The following is a 16,560-nucleotide window of genomic DNA, read 5'->3' as shown; positions in this document are numbered from 1 at the left end:
TTTCATAAATATGTTATCATCCTGAAAAAATAAATCTGAAAGAAAAACTCACAGAGAGTTCTCACTCTAGGAAATCTCATGACACAAAGCAGTTTGAGTGCAGATAAATGCTAAAGGAATGTTACACCAACACTCAGTTCCTTGATTACTAATATTTTCCTTACTTAACAACTTCTTATTTGTAACAGTTGGGATCAAGACTAAGAAGTTTTTTTTAGAATAAAAAAATTACACAGTTTTGAGTTTCTTTAGTCTAACTGGGTGTCAGTTATCTTGAAAGAAAATGAGAAGATCAGAATATTATAAGAGTAAACTCCACTAATGCTAAACTTTCTAAAGCAAAAACCTATCCTTTAATTTTTTAACACAAAAGATTGGCACACTACAAGCAAATAATCGTATAGGTTACTTACAATAAAAATGTACCATAGGGGAAAAATGTCTAAATTGATTGTTTTAATGAGGAATTGGCATTTACAACTATGAAGAAAATGTCTATTAGTTAGATATTATTTATTCAGAATTTATAGCTGTTGGGACATTGTCCAGGCCTTCTGCTTTTGCAATGTCTATTAAAATGGGAGCTGGTTATAAAAATGAACAGTGTAAGCAACATTTAAAATGGGGAAGAAAATGTACTTAATACAGCAAACTTTTCAAATAGTATTTGGTTATATCTAACATGTATTATCAGAAAATGTCTTTGTAACTTGGAAATGAGAAAAGAGAATAACTGGTTTTTTTTTTTTTTTTTTTTGAGATGGAGTCTCACTCTGTCCCCAGGCTGGAGTGCAGTGGCATGATCTCGGCTCACTGCAACCTCTGCCTCCTGGGTTCAAGTGATTCTCCTGCCTCAGCCTCCTGAGTAGCTGGGACTGCAGGTGCGTGGCACCACGCCCAGCTAATTTTTGTATTTTTAGTAGAGACAGGGTTTCACCATGTTGGCCAGGATGGTCTCGATCTGCTGACCTCGTGATCCTCCCACCTAGGCCTCCCAAAGTGCTGGGATTACAGGGGGCTGACTTTCTATTGGTTGGGCTATTTTACAACTCAATAGGGGCAGAGGTTAACTTGTAGTTTTTGTCCAGCAGAGATGCAGATAATTTCTGTCCAGTGGAAAAGACAACCTCAGTATTACAGTTTATTGCCCTGTTGTTTATTAACCAGTTTTGTATCTAACCCAACAATCTTATCCAAATACTGTTCTGTAAATTATCTATAGATATCTAGCTGCTCAAATGTTCTTTGAACTGGCTTTAACACCTTAGTGGTTCCTGCATTAAATAATTAGTTGAATAAAATCATTGGCATGTGTTCATTTTATATTTGCATGAGAGTTATAATTTTGCCTTTTTGAGAATCATACTTCAACAATAGTGGGCAATGACTTTTGTTTTTCTATTCATCAAAATAGCTCAGAGGATGTTAGTTAAGCAATATTTCCAAAGTCATTAAGTAAGGTGGTGTTGTTTTAACTCATAGAAGGCCATGAAATCGATTCTACAAAAATCTTCCAAATTTCGATGTGCTATTATTCCTTCCCATTGGTATGAATTAGTGAGGTTCTGTTGCCTGAAAACCTAATGATCATCTCGATGTCACACTATACATTGCAGTGCCTGTGATGTGCTCTTTTGTTGTGGTGCCTAGAATTGCGTGTACATTAAAAAACAACAACTATAGTGACAAATGCATTCCTCAATATAACCAAGATCATGGGGAAAAATAGACTGTAGTAAGAATAGTAGAGATTACATCTATCATCGGAGAAAGAGAATTTCTAAAGTGCATTATTATCAGGAAGCAGGAATAAAACACCAGGCATGCAGATTTTCCCAATTCAGTTCTGAAATGCAAGCCAACATCACGCCAGCCACTAAATGAAAACCAAGTCTTACTTAGCTGCTTCTGAAGCTTCCCTCAGTTCTTCATCCAGTCTGCAGGAGCAAAAATTATTGGTGCGGAAAAGAAACAAAAAAGAAGCAAGCAGAGCATGAGACACTCAGCAAAGCAGAGCCAAACAAAAGTGGTGCATATGTGCTTTTCAAAACTGTCTTCTGGAGTCCTGAGACGCACTCCTTCCATTAAATATACTGTCATTTCCTCCCATTCAGTGTTTATGTACATTTACTTTGCAAATTCCTTCATACACGGTAGGTATAAGTTGCAAAGGGATCAGAAACATGCTGGCTGAATAGAGCTGAAAACATCCACGTCAGTCTGGTGGGTACAGTTCAAATGAGCTTGCAGCCTGGGCCAAGTCAGGGATGTATCTGGTTTAGTAGGTTTCAGTTGCAAATCAGGTTGACCTCAACAGCTTTACACACAGGACAAAGACTGGAAATGGCATACAAAAGACTGATACAGTGACCTCTCGCTCTGGTAGCTTGTTGAGGTCACCCACAAGTAAGACACTGATGTACACACACAGGATCCAGCGTGAATAGGAGATCAGGAGATTTTACCTCACACTTCTCTTATAAGATCTCTCTTCATCGTACCTTACGAAATAAAAAACGAGTGCCATAAGGAAAATGAGCAGATGGAAAAAACGACAAGTAAATGATTTAAACGACAGTCAAATCATGAGAGAAAACGCCTATCCAGATACAGTCATGCACTAGGTAACGTCATTTGGGTCAGCGATGGACCACCTATATGGTAGTGGTTCCATAAATTAGAATACCATAATTTGACAGTATCTTATCTATGTTTAGATACACGAATACTTACCACTGTGTTACAGCTGCCTGCAGTATTCAGTACAGTAACACGCTGTGCAGGTGTGGAGCCTAGGAGCAACAGGTTATAGCAGATAGCCTGGGTGGTGTAGGGGGCTCTGCCATCTAGGTTTGTCTAAGTTCACTCTATGATGTCTGCACAATGATGAAAGCATCTAAAGACGCACATCTCGGAACATGTCTCTGTCATTAGGTGATGTCTGACGGTAATAATAAAATTGGCATTTGGGAGACATCTTATTTTCATTAGATAACAATCAATGTTTATAACTGATAAATATATGCAGTCAATCCTCATTATTTGCAGATTCTATATTTGTAAATTTGCCTATTTACTAACATGTATTTATAACCATGAAATCAATACAAGGTACTTTTTGGGTCACTTGTGGACATGTGCAGAGTGCTGAAAAATTTGAGTTGCCCAATGTTCATGTTGCCATCTGGCAATGTGTGATCCTCTGTCTTCTTGTTTCATACTGTAAACAACTGTCCTTTTCACAACCTATTTAGTGCTTTTTTTTTTTCTCATTTTTGTATTTTTCCTTGGTGATTTTGCTGTTCAAATTGGCTTCCAAGCATAGTGCTGAAATACTGTCTAGTATTCCCAAGTGCAGGAAGGCTGTGATGTGCCTTATGAGGAAAATATGTGTGTTAGATGAGCTTCATTTATGCACAAGTTACAATACTGTTGGCCATGAGTTCAATGTTCTAAATCAACAATGTATACTAAGTAAAGTTCATTTAAACAGAAACACACATAAAACAAGTTTATATATTGATTGATTGACTGATGAAAACATTGTGACCAGGGGCTTGCAGGAACCAAACACCCTGTATTTTCCCTTGGAACACGATTTCAGTTTTCCCTAAGTAAGTGTTTGCAGTGACTTTATAGAACATAACTGCCACAAATAATGAGAATCAACTGTGATCAATGATTATAAATTTGGTTCTAGGTTGAGCAAGTTTTTCTTTCATTTAAGCCCTTTGATGACAGGCTCCATCTCAGCTGAGGACTGGTCTTGGGAGTGGCTGAGATTAGATCCTTTGAATGTTATTCAGTGATAAAAAGGAGCCATGGCTTGTATCCATTTGAAATTTGCATAACATTAAATTGGGGCAATGAAGGTCAGTAACAGAAATGGCAGAAAGGACATCCCAAGGAGATAATTACAGAAAACAGAACACACGGACATGTGGGCAGCATGTGAATGGTGGTAAATTTCTTCCTCCAGAAAAAAATTTTTCCAAATAGAACCCTTCCTGAAGCAACTTCTCCCAAATGGAGCCCTTGAAAACTGATGTGTGCAGATGAATGAAAAATGTCCTGGCTATACTTAACTTCTCACTTGAACTTTGCCCTATGACAGACAGTCTCTAAAAGCAACAAGCGTAACGATAAATAAGATTCTGGATTGCAAACTCTGTGCTGGGAGGCTTTGAAAGTGCTTTGTGTACCGTTTGCATTCAACCCTCAGGACCATTCCAGGAAGTGCAACTTACTTCCTTACTTTACAGATGCTGAAGCTGAGACTCAGAATATTTTAATTAATTAATCATTTTAATAGATGACTTGAAGTCTCAGAGACATTGAGAGGTTGGAGGGAAGGTTCAAATCTAAGTCTCTAAAGCCCATTCACTTTTCATTCTATTGCCTCTGCCACACCATGGAAGGGTTACTGTGTTTACTTGGAAAGTGGTCAATGCTCAATTCCACTAGAAGGGAGAATGTCCTTGTCATCTTATCGAATGTGAGTACTCCCATACTTCTTCTTCTTCTTTTTTTTTTTTTCTTTCTTTTTGGAGACAGGGTCTCACTCTGTCACCCAGGCTTGAGGGCAGTGGTGCGATCTCGGCTCACTGCAATTTCCGCCTCCCAGGCTCAAGCAATCCTCCCACTTTAATCTCCTGAGTAGCTAGGACTACAGGTGCATGCTACCACACCCGGCTAATTTCTGTGTTTTTTTTTTTCATAGAGACAGGGTCTCACCATGTTGCCCAGGCTGGTCTTGAACTCCTGAACTCAAGCTATCTACCCTCCTCAGACTCCCAAAGTACTAAGATTACAGGTGTGAGGCATCCCTCCCTGCCTCCATACTTTTTAAATTTAAAGAGTAGAAGTGGGTTTTGAAAATGGAGTACACCTTTTAGAGGCAGCAGCCCAGAGCTATGAGGTGTGCTGGTTGTGGAAACGCTATGAAGCTAATGAGGGTTGAAGCCATCATTAGGATCTTATGAACACTCCGTTTGATTCAGTGAGCCAACTGACCACTGGAAGCCCAGTCAGTATCCTGTGTTCATGCCCGATACTGCTTATGTAGGAAAACCAAATGCATCTACTTCTGAGCTTTGAATTTTGAAGGATACTCTAAGGGAGGTAAAGGAATCTCCTAGAAAAGAACATGGGAATTTTGGTGCCAGGCTGACTTGAATTTGAATTCCAGTTCCATCTCTTCCTGGCTCCTACTTACACTGTGCCTAAGTAACTTCTTACTAAGTTATCTCCCCTGCATCTGTAACACAGGGGTTTACTATGGGAGTCAAATAAATGATATAAATAGAGTACTGCTATGCTTGGCATATCATAGACACACATTACGTGAGAATTCTTTCCTTCCAATTTCTAGGCTGGGCCTTTTTAATTAATTAACTTCTTTTTTAAAGTGAGAGGACTCTTTTGGAATCCCAAATGAGAGGTACATTTTGCTATCCATTTTATGGAGGAAGATGAATGACACTTGGCTGTTTTCTTTGAGCTAATGGTTAAATCCCTCTCCACTCAAATGAAATGAAAAGAGCTAACGATTCAGATACAGTGGACAAAAAAAAAACAAAAAACAAAACACAAAAAAACATGACACACAGAAAAAAACCGTTCTTTGCAACAATGTACCAGATACAAGTGTTCATTCTCCCATATCCCTGTTTTACAATCCCAGCTCCAAGTATTTATTTTGTTAAATTTTATCCTAATTTTCGTAGCATCATCCTGAGACCTTCAGTACCCAAGCAGGATGCTGACGCTGATACTGCGTTACCCTCTACTGAGCAAGAAAACCATTCCTCACTGCCTCACCCACCACTGGGCAAATGCCCTCTACTTAATCAGGACAAACAAAAAAGGTTTAGAAGAAACAGAGAGCTGTTCCTTTCTATTTTCCTAGGGTTATGCAGATAAATTACTTTGTATAAGACAATAAAGAAATCCAAGCTATACTAAGACCATCTTGTGTCTGTGCAGAGTGGGAGACACAAGAAACTGATATACTCTTAACCAGTAGAGACAGTATACCAGTTAACCAGTGTAGCTGTTACTTTTTCCAAAGTGGTAGTAAAGTTCAAGGTAAAAATGAACAATAATCAAATAACCCCAGGAAAATATTATGTGAAAGAGGATCTGAAAGAACACAACAATTATCTACAGATTATAGGAAAAAATCATATTTATTGGAGGATATTTAATATTGTTTTAAAGATAAGATAATGCCATTTCCCCTCTGTTCCAGAACTGACCTCTTTACCAACCCACTTCTCCAAACATACTTTTTTTTTTTTTTTTTGGATACAAGGTCTCACTCCCATTGCCCAGGCTGGAGTACAGTGGCACTATCACGGCTCACTGCAGCCTTGACTTCCCAGGCTCAGGTGATCATCCTATCTCAGCCTCCTGAATAGCTGGACTACAGGCAAATGCCACTATGCCTGGCTAATTTTTGTATTTTTAGTAGGAACGGGGTTTTGCTATGTTGTCCAGGCTGATGGCAAACTCCTGGGCTCAACTGATTCTTCCACTTGGCCTCCCAGAATGCTAGGATTACAGGTATGAGCCACCACACCCAGCCTCAGACTAGTACTATTTCTTAAGAAATCTCTGAAACCGTCAGGACTTACTTGATGATGCTCTCTGGAATGTGGATGCAATCCATTGGGATCAGCCCACTGAGTTCTGATAAGCTATTGACATATTTAATTTTACTGCTGAATTTTGAACTAAAAAAAGAAAAAGAAAAAATAAGTATCATTAGTCACCACCTTATCCCTCCCAAGACTATTGCCTTTTCTTGAAAATCCTGATACACTTAACATCTTGCCCCAGCACTCTCACTAAGAAAAGAGGCTAACATTATTTGATGAGTTACAATGTACCAGACACTGTTTTGTTGTTGTTGGTGGTGGTGTTTTGTTTTGTTTTTTAAATTTATTTTTTAAATTGCCATGTAAAAATGTTTAACATGATGTTTTGAAATATGTACACATTGTGGAATGGCTAAACTGAGCTAATTAACATATGTATTACTTCACATGCTTTTTTTTGATACTGAAAATCTCCTCACTTAGCAATTTTCTAGGATGCAACACATTGTTATTAGCTATGGTCACCATATTGTTCAATAGGGCTCTGGAACGTATGCCTCCTAACCAAAATTTTGTGGTCTTTGACCAACATCTCCTCACTCCCAACCCCTAGCTTCTGGTAACGACCATTCCACTCTCTACTTCTGTAAGCTCAACTTTTTTAGATGCTACATATAAGTGAGATCGTGCAGTATTTGGCCAAATGCTGTTTTAAGTGGTTTACACATATGAATGCATGTATTTCTTATTACAGCCTAGTGAGGTAGACACTATTATCATCCGCTTTTCAAAGATAAGGAAACAGACACGGAGCAGTTAAGTGTTTGCCCAAGGTCTCACCATTAGTAAATGGCAGAGCCTGTACTAATCTGGGCAGTCTGACTTTGGCATTCACACTCTTGGCCATACATTGTGCGGCCTCCCAGTGTTTCCTGCTACTCTGAATAATCACTGCTGTATGACTCATTTGTCTCTGTTTACTTGTTTGTTTGTAACAAACAAAAATCTTATCATTAGTTCTTTCAGAATCTACCAAGTTTGATGATACTAAAAAAACATATGTAAACTCACTTTTTAAAACTTTGTTTTATTTTAAAAAATGTTGTTGTCTTTAAAGTTTTAGGTTGAACATTTATTCTAGATGAACCAACATTCAAATATATGTTCCAATAACTGGATTTAAATTACTAACAGCTTTCATCTAAATGTGTTCGTTTTAGATATGTGTAAATGCACAGAGAACAACTTGGAAGGATACCAATGAAACTGATAAAGGACTTTGCCTCTGGGGAAGGGGATTAGGAAGAGGAATTGGTAATTGTTAAAGGAAGAACTTGGTCTTATCTGTAATGATAGGATGCATTTCTCAAGAGTGCATTTTCTTATTACTTGTGCAATGGCAAACTAATTTAAAAAGTGTATCATTCCACTTGAAAGAGAACTTGATCAAGGGTCTAATGTTCTTGAATGGTTTCAAATGAAAAGGTCTCTGTAGTCTACTGGGATCTTGCTGAGCTGTGCACCATCCGTACTGCCTTGTGTTCAACTACTGTGCATTCTAGTAAGAAGCTTTTTTGAGGTGTTTCCTCTATCCATCTATCTTTAACACTTTACTTCCAATTTTGGCCCTGGGTCCAAGAGACCTGTGAACAACCGTCCTCTCCATACAGTAGCTTCTGTTCCTCCTGATAGGTCTTGGGTCAACACACATTACCGGTGATATGCTATATTAAGCCTTTTTCTTCCTGTGGAGTTGTTGAGCAAAATAAGGTTTTGATAAAAGACTGAGTGGGTGACTGAGAGGGAGAAGAAGTCATGTAAATGGAAAAACCTCCAGCTCCAGTGTTAATATTCACTGGAATTTTACAGTTCTCTGAACATGCCATGTTCTCTCTTTACTGATGTATTTGTAGCTGGCGTTTTGTCTACCTGTTTCCTCAACCTGAATTGCTCTTCTCCCTAATTTCAGCTGGCCAGTCCTACTAGTCCTTCAAAACTCACCTCGAGGGAAGGCTTCCTTCTGCAAAGCCTCTCTTGAAGCAGATTATCAGCTTTCGCTCTCTACCAGGTATACCCCCAAACTCACCCTCACCTTGAGTCATCACCTCCTCAAAGTGCAATTGTATGCTGTATTGTAACTGTTCACTTGTCTGCCCATGTCTGCTTAAGGCTTTGTGCTCCTTAAGGACAGCAATTGAGCCTTGTTATTTCCCAATCCAGTGCTTGGCACAGACAAATTACTCATTTTTTTCCCCCAACTTTTATTTTAGTTTCAGGGGTACATGTGCAGGTTTTTACATGGGTAAACTGCATGTCACAGTGGTTTGATGTCCAGATTATTTTGTCACCTAGTTAATGAGCATAGTAGCTGACAGGTAGTTTTTTGATCCTCACTCTCCTCCACCCTCCACCCTCTAGTAGTCCCTGGTGTCTGGAGTGTACTCAGTGTACAGTTCCCACTTATAAGTGAGAACATGCGGTATTTGGTTTTCTTAGGATAACTCATGATAATGACCTCCAGCTCCATCCATGTTTTTGCATAGGAAGTGATTTAATTCTTTTTCATGGCTGCTATATAGTGTATATGTTCTGCATTTGCTTTATCCACTCCATTGTTAATGGGCATCGAGGTTGATTCCATGTCTTTGCTATTGTGAATAGTGCTGTGATGAACACACGTGTGCATGTGTCTTTATGGTAGAATGATTTATATTCCTTTGGGTATTTACCCAGTAATGGGACTGGCAGGTCGAACGGTAGTTCTGTTTTAAGTTCTTTGAGAAATCTCCAAACTGCCAATAACTCATTGTTTAAAATGAACTTGCCATATACCTCTATCATAAATGCTACCCTTTAGTAGAGAAAAGACCTATCATACATCTTAGTGGTCTCTTTTTTCAGATCTACAAGTTGCTAACACTGAAGTAAATGGATTCAAAGGAGGATCTTTAGAGGGGTTCCTACATGATGAAACTGTAGAATACAATTATTCAGTACCTGATGTAGGTTTTCTTTAGAATTGGGCAGACAATTGGTTTCAAAGACTGAGCCTATCATTTATAGGCTGTGTCACCCTAGACCTGAGGTTGGTAAATGATAGCTCGTGGCTGAAGTCAGCTTGCTGTTAGTTTTTTATTATGTTTTTAGAGGCTAGGACTCACTCTGTCATCCAGGCTGGAGTGCAGTGTCGTGATCATAGCTCACTACAGCCTTGAACTCCTGGGCTCAGGTGATCCTCTTGTCTCCGCCCCTGCAGTAGCTAGGACTATAGGCACATGCTACCGTGCCTAGCTAAATTAAAAAAAAAAAAAATTCCAGAGACAGGGTCTCCCTATGTTGCCCAGGCTGATCTTGAACTCCTTGCCTCAAGCAATCCTCTTGCTTCAGCTTCCTGAGTAGCTGGAATTACAGGCATAAGCCTGTCTGTTTTTTATAGCCCCTGAGTGAAGAATGATTTCTATGTTTTTTTAAGTAGTTAAAAAATGTAAAAATAAAAATATTTTATGATGTTGGCTGGGTGCAGTGGCTTACACCTGTAATCCCAGCACTTTGGGATGCCGAGGCAGGCAGATCACTTGAGGTCAGGAGTTCAAGACCAGCCTGGCCAACGTGGTAAAACCCCGTCTCTACTAAAAATACAAAAATTAGCCAGGTGTGGTGGTGCATGCCTGTATTCCCAGCTACTTGGGAGGCGGAGGCAGGAGAATTACTTGACCCAGGAGGTGGAGGCTGCAGTGAGCCAAGATCATGCCACTGCACTCTAGCCTGGGCAACAGAGTGAGACTCCCTCTCAACAAAAAGAGAATATTTTACGACGTAAAAATCATAGGAAATTCAATTTCGGTTTTCATAAATGAAGTTTCATCAGAGGCCAGGCATGGTGGCTCATGCCTGTAACCCCAGCACTTTGGGAGGCCAAGGTGGGCAGATCACCTGATCTCAGGAGTTCAAGACCAGCGTGGGAAACACGGCAAACTCTGTCTCTGCCAAAAACACAAAAACTTAGCCAAGTGTGGTGGTACATATCTGTGGTCCCAGCTACTTGGGAGGCTTAGGTGGGAGAATCGCTTGAGCACGGGGAGGCAGAGGTTGCAGTGAGCCAAGATCGCACCACAGCACTCCAGCCTGGGCAACAGAGTGAGACTGCCTCAAAAAAAAAGTTTCATCAGAACACGGCCACTTACTTGTTTGCATGTTTCCTATGGCTGCTTTTACTCTATAATGGCAGAGTTGAGTAGTTGTGACTGAAACCATAGGGCCAGTGAAACCTAAACTATTTACTAGCTGAATCTTTATAAACAATGTTTGCTGGTTCCTGCTTTAGACAATTTATGTGACCTCCCTGAACCTCAGCAGTTTTTCCTATACAATGGAAACAGTAAACAGGATCTGCTTCAGGCTGGGCGTGGTGGCTCATGCCTGTAATTTCAGCACTTTGGGCCAAGGCAGGCATATTGCCTGAGCCTAGGAGTTTGAGATCAGCTTGGACAACACAATGAGACCCCGTCTCTACAAAAAAATAAAAAAATTTAGCTGAGTGTGGTGGCATACACCTATAGTCCCAGCTACTCGGGAGGCTGAGGTGGGAGGATTGCTTAATCCCAGGAGTCTGAGGCTGCAATGAGCCATGATCGTGCCACTGCACTCCAGCCTGGGTGACTGAAGGAGACCGTGTCTCAAAACAAAAAACAAACAAAAAAGTAGCTACTTCGGAGGACTGTCATTAGGTTAAATGAGGTAATGCAAATAAGCACTCAATAAATTAAGCCATTATTAGTCATAATTTACCACAACACTATTGCTATAATTTCATTATTACTGTTGTTGTTATCTTGAAACTCCCTTCCATAAGTAGTGTTGAATTATAATAATTTTTAATATCCTTACAGTAACAAATGTTTTCTTATTGTTAAACCACATTTGGCTTAAGGCTTTCTCTGTAGTTTGAGTTCCTAGGTAGCTAACTGCAACCTAACATAGTATGTAAATAAAATTCCAACCTAACTTACGAGTATATTTTTGCAAAGACTAGCTGAGTCTCAGCCAATCAAAGCAGCTGAGCTTCAGCAATCACAGGTTGCCAAATGATCAGACCATGACCATATAAGGCAAATGCTTCATCATACTGTACCCAAATAAGATAACTGCTGAGCTGTACCCGATCAAGCTATTTCTATACGTCACCTTGCTTTTCTCTGGACAAATACTGTCTGCCCACTTTGCTGGGTGGAGCTCTCTGAACCTCTCCTGGTTCTAAGTGATGCTGGGTTCATAAATCATTTTTTGCTGTAATAAACTGATTGACTTGTCTAAGGTTTATCTTTTAACATTACTTAAGAAAAAACCTTTGTTTTATAAGTGCTGAATCATTAAGCAAACTTTGATGAATCATAATTACTGATTATACCCATTAAACTTTCTACCCATTACACTTTTTGAAAGCTTACCAGCATACATTGATTCCTACTCCCTAGTTAAAGCATTTCCTGAAATTAATTAAAATAAGTGGCTCTTTGTATACCTTAAATAGGTCTAAATTTTTTTTTTGTTTGTTTTTTGGAGGCACAGTCTCACTCTGTTGTCCACGCTAGAGTGCAGTGGTGTGATCTTGCCTCACTGCAACCTCCACCTCCCAGATTCAAGCTATTCTCCTGCCTCAGCCTTCCTAGTAGCTGGGACTACAGGCGCGCCACCACCATGCCTGGCTAATTTTTTGTGTTTTTAGTAGAGATGGGGTTTCACATGTTGGCCAGGCTGGTCTCAAACTCCTGACCTCAAGTGATCTGCCCACCTAGGCCTCCCAAAGTGCTGGGATTACAGGTGTGGGCTACCCTGCTCAGCTGGTCATAATATTTTTAAAAGCAATTTAACATAGTATGGTAAACAGAGGGAAACTAGGGTGAATCTTGCTACTCAGTTGAAGATTAATTGAAATTTTTCTATCTTAAAGTTATTAATGAATTTCTTCTAAAAATTCTGATAACTTTGTGTCTTCAGTGGTTTCTTCTTGTGTATAATGAAGATAGTAACAGTATATCATGTGATTGTTTAGATTCAGTTTACCATTTTAACAATTCTTGATTTTCAGGTACATTTTTCAGCATTAGCAATTGGAAGTGGGGAATAAGAATAATAAATAAATATAAGTAAATACAGAACAAGAAAGGTTGAATCTGGAAGCTAAAGTAAAATCTATGCACACACAAAAAAGATTTTAAAGTTTATTTTTTTCCCCAGAAGCAAAGTTATCAGAAGTTTTAAAAGAAATTCATTAATAACTTTAAGATGGGAAAATTTCAATTAATCTATATCCTGATGGTGGGCAAGATTTTATTGTTTTTAAAGCTGTTTAGAAAATAATACTATTCCTTTCATTTAACTATTTGAAGTCTTACTATATTAAGACCCATATCTGGCCGGGCGCGGTGGCTCAAGCCTGTAATCCCAGCACTTTGGGAGGCCGAGACGGGCGGATCACGAGGTCAGGAGATCGAGACCATCCTGGCTAACACGGTGAAACCCCGTCTCTATTAAAAAATACAAAAAACTAGCCGGGCGAGGTGGCGGGCGCCTGTAGTCCCAGCTACTTGGGGGGCTGAGGCAGGAGAATGGTGTAAACCCAGGAGGCGGAGCTTGCAGTGAGCTGAGATCCGGCCACCGCACTCCAGCCTGGGTGACAGAGTGAGACTCCGTCTCAAAAAAAAAAAAAAAAAAAGAACCATATCTTACTTTATTTTGCATCACCAAGATGTAAGGTTATACAGAACCTAACATAAAATAAGTGACAAATAAATATTCACTGAATTGAAACCAAGACTCCTCATGGGTGATCAAAACACAGCTCTCAAAATGGCTGCCCAGACGCTATATAACTTTGGTAGTTATACAAACATTGCATAGGTCTGTTCAGAAGAAATGGCACAATTGAGACATGATATGGCTTCTGTTTCTGCCTTGACTCATCTTTATTTTCCATCGTCATATTATTCTACCTTTCTATTCTTTACATAATAACATATCACTTTAAATGTATTATCTATTCCCCTTTCTAATGTGGTATGAAAATCCCACCACTTCATCTTCCATGTTTATAGCAAGCAATTTAGAGGTCATGTTTTATAATGATCTGGGGGAAATATTCATAATGAAAGCATTTTCTCTCTTAATTAGGGATGCTTGATGAATAGTCCAAAGCACCTTTCTAGGAAAGACAGAGACAAATATATTTCCCTGGGTACTCTTAGTTTATGAATTCTTGTTTTTAGGACAATAAGCACATATTTTTAAAAAACTACTAGTAGTACTTTTATTTTATGACAATATTAACTATACCTTATAAAAGGTCGTGTCACAGCAAGGATTGTTCTGATGAACCAAGATGGATGAACAATGATGAATGATTTCAAATTCTTCCTCAACCTATTTTGAAAAAAGAAAAAATACATTACTCTTAACCCATTTTCAGTGGGAATTAAAGCATAAAACATATTCCTAAATAAGAATATATATAATTTAAGTCTGGCGTGGTGGCTCATGCCTGTAATTCCAGCACTTTGGGAGGCCAAGGCAGGCAGATCACCTGAGGTCAGGAGTTCAAAATCAGTCTGGCCAACATGTTGAAACCCCATCTCTACTAAAAATAAAAATAAAAAAATTAGCTGGGCGTGATGGTGCCCGCCTGTAAGTTGTTGCTACTCAGCGGGCTTAGACAGGAGAATCGCTTGAACCCTGAAGTCAGAGGTTGCCATGATCCAAGATCATGCCACTGCACTCCAGCCTAGGTGACACTAGTGAGACTCCAACAACAACAACAAAAATGTGTGTGTATATATATAATTTTAGGGAGTTCTATGCAAGTTACTATTACCTGGTAGGAAGATATAGAATGGCCATGATTAATTACGAGAATGCTTTTTGAGATGTAATTTGAAACTTGTATGCTTCAAACCTCATTTTCTCATAGAAATAAATGTAAAATAGAATGGTTATGTTCTTAGAGTGCATGAATCTATAACCCACATGGTGTGTTTTTGTTTATTCTCACCAGCATTACCTTTACTATTTCGAAAGGAATACATGCTTAATAGCAACTTAGACAATTTATTTGATCTTATTGAGACTTGGTTTCTTCTTGTGTATAATGAAGATAATAACAGTATACCATGTGGTTGTTTAGCCTTCAGTTTACCAAAATCAAAAGAGTGATTAAATAACAGAGCGCACATACCGTCTGTCAATCATCTGGTAGCATTTCTTCATCCAGCCTAGCCCTGGCATCTTCCGTCTTGGGGTTGCACCATTCAAGTACACAATCATATAGTCTTCAGCTACCATCAACTCTAAAGTACTTATTACATATCTGATCACAGGAAGGAAAAGGAATGTTTTCAGTTCCCACATAAAATATTTCATCCTATTGACACCATAATTACATAACATTAAAAGTACAGGGTGTATGAAATTTAAGAATGGTTGTGCATATTACCTCTTTACCTTGGGGAGAATACAGTCACCTAAGAGTATTCCTCTGAGAGTATTACTCATTTATCGGTATGCTATCTTTTAAATGTAGGTACACTAGAAAAATGTATGGGTTAGAAAGAATCCTGACTTTCAAAACTGTCAACAATGGTATCAAATACTAAGGGTAACTCAGGTTAAATAAGGGCAGATATTAATGAAGTCAGGTTATAGTCAGTCTTAGCTGACTAAGAACATGTTATGAAGGAACAAAAATAATACTTTGCCCAAAGGAAATATTACAGAATTTTAAAATGCAAGCAAAATTCTGTTCATTTTGTTTTCAGTCTAGTCTACCCACAAAAGAACTCCTTTAAAGGTTTTAGCCCCTTGAGCAACATTCCTTGACAGAAACCTTACTGATGTTTCATTGAAGGCTTAGAATATTCTACATCATCTATTTTCTTTAATTAAAGATGATCGATCTGCCATTACATGCCACAGACATTAACTCAAAGCACTTTGTCACAAGTATCACTCACAGGAAAAGATTTTCCATGACATAGTGGTAATCCGCCCGACCGCTGTCTGGCAGAAAACAGGCGGCAAACACAATGATGGCATTTAGACCGTCCCCATAGTATCCTGGGGGACAAACAAAAAGACATTTGTAACCAATTGAAAGCTCTTAACAAGGTAATATCTGACCTAATGGATAAATCTGAAGCCTTGGCAAGTGTGTCTTTGTGGGTATATTAGCAGCATGAAATGGGGCTTATGTTGACTATAGGTCTGTAGGTATATACACATACAGTTATCTTTCAGTGGTTAACATCTATGTTTTATAGAGTGTTAAATATATCGTGCAATTAGATTTGCATATGTAGGCTATTCATATATTATGGATGATTATATGTGTTGTACATAGTTGTGAAGAGGGTGTGTAAATATTCAACATAACAAAAAATGAGAGGGGGCAAGACTGACATGAATGTCTGATTTATATAATACTAATATGTAAGTACTTATACAGTACTTCTTTCTTCTGATGGCTAAGAAAGAGATTCTGTTTGATCCTCTTTAGTTCTTTTTAGTTTTAGACACTGCTTAATTTAAAGGGAGAATTTAGCCACTGAAGTGCAATATAATCTCTCATTCACACACTCCAGTGACCAAATACTAGCGAGTAGACAATTAAAACACCTTTATTTTGATTTCAAGGCCTGCAGTGCCCCTGGGATCAACAGACAGTGCAAGAATCCATGAGAAGTTCTAGCCAGGCCTTGTTCTGTGCAATATTTTACTGCCATGTAATCACCAGTGGGTATATAGAGTTTTGAAAAAACTGACACATTGGGCTCTGGGAGGACTAGACCAGGCTTAAGGGTATGTCCTGTCCTCCTACTCAAAGCTTGGAGGAAATCTCTGTTTAATGATTCTACAGTCCAGAGCTACATGACACAACAAACCCATAACTGGGTATATTTTTGGGCATATCTTC

At 38.8% G+C, this 16,560-nt stretch overlaps 1 protein-coding gene across 2 annotated transcripts in view; it reads right to left on the bottom strand.

Annotated features, from left to right (window-relative positions):
• PRUNE2 (prune homolog 2 (Drosophila)) overlaps positions 1–16,560 on the bottom strand; it is a 253,604-nt gene that overhangs the window by 11,157 nt on the left and 225,887 nt on the right. For both annotated transcript variants that reach the window (XM_011984087.1, XM_011984088.1), the window contains 5 exons: positions 15,602–15,704; positions 14,827–14,958; positions 13,932–14,018; positions 6,636–6,734; positions 1,899–1,937 (listed from right to left, as the gene is read on the bottom strand). In XM_011984087.1, the coding sequence (XP_011839477.1) occupies positions 1,899–1,937; positions 6,636–6,734; positions 13,932–14,018; positions 14,827–14,958; positions 15,602–15,704 (460 nt within the window). The remainder of the gene's footprint in view (positions 1–1,898; positions 1,938–6,635; positions 6,735–13,931; positions 14,019–14,826; positions 14,959–15,601; positions 15,705–16,560) is intronic.

The sequence above is a fragment of the Mandrillus leucophaeus genome, unplaced genomic scaffold (genome assembly GCF_000951045.1).
Source record: "Mandrillus leucophaeus isolate KB7577 unplaced genomic scaffold, Mleu.le_1.0 Scaffold260, whole genome shotgun sequence".
Lineage (NCBI taxonomy): Eukaryota > Metazoa > Chordata > Mammalia > Primates > Cercopithecidae > Mandrillus > Mandrillus leucophaeus.
This window is presented reverse-complemented; position numbering and strand designations above follow the sequence as displayed.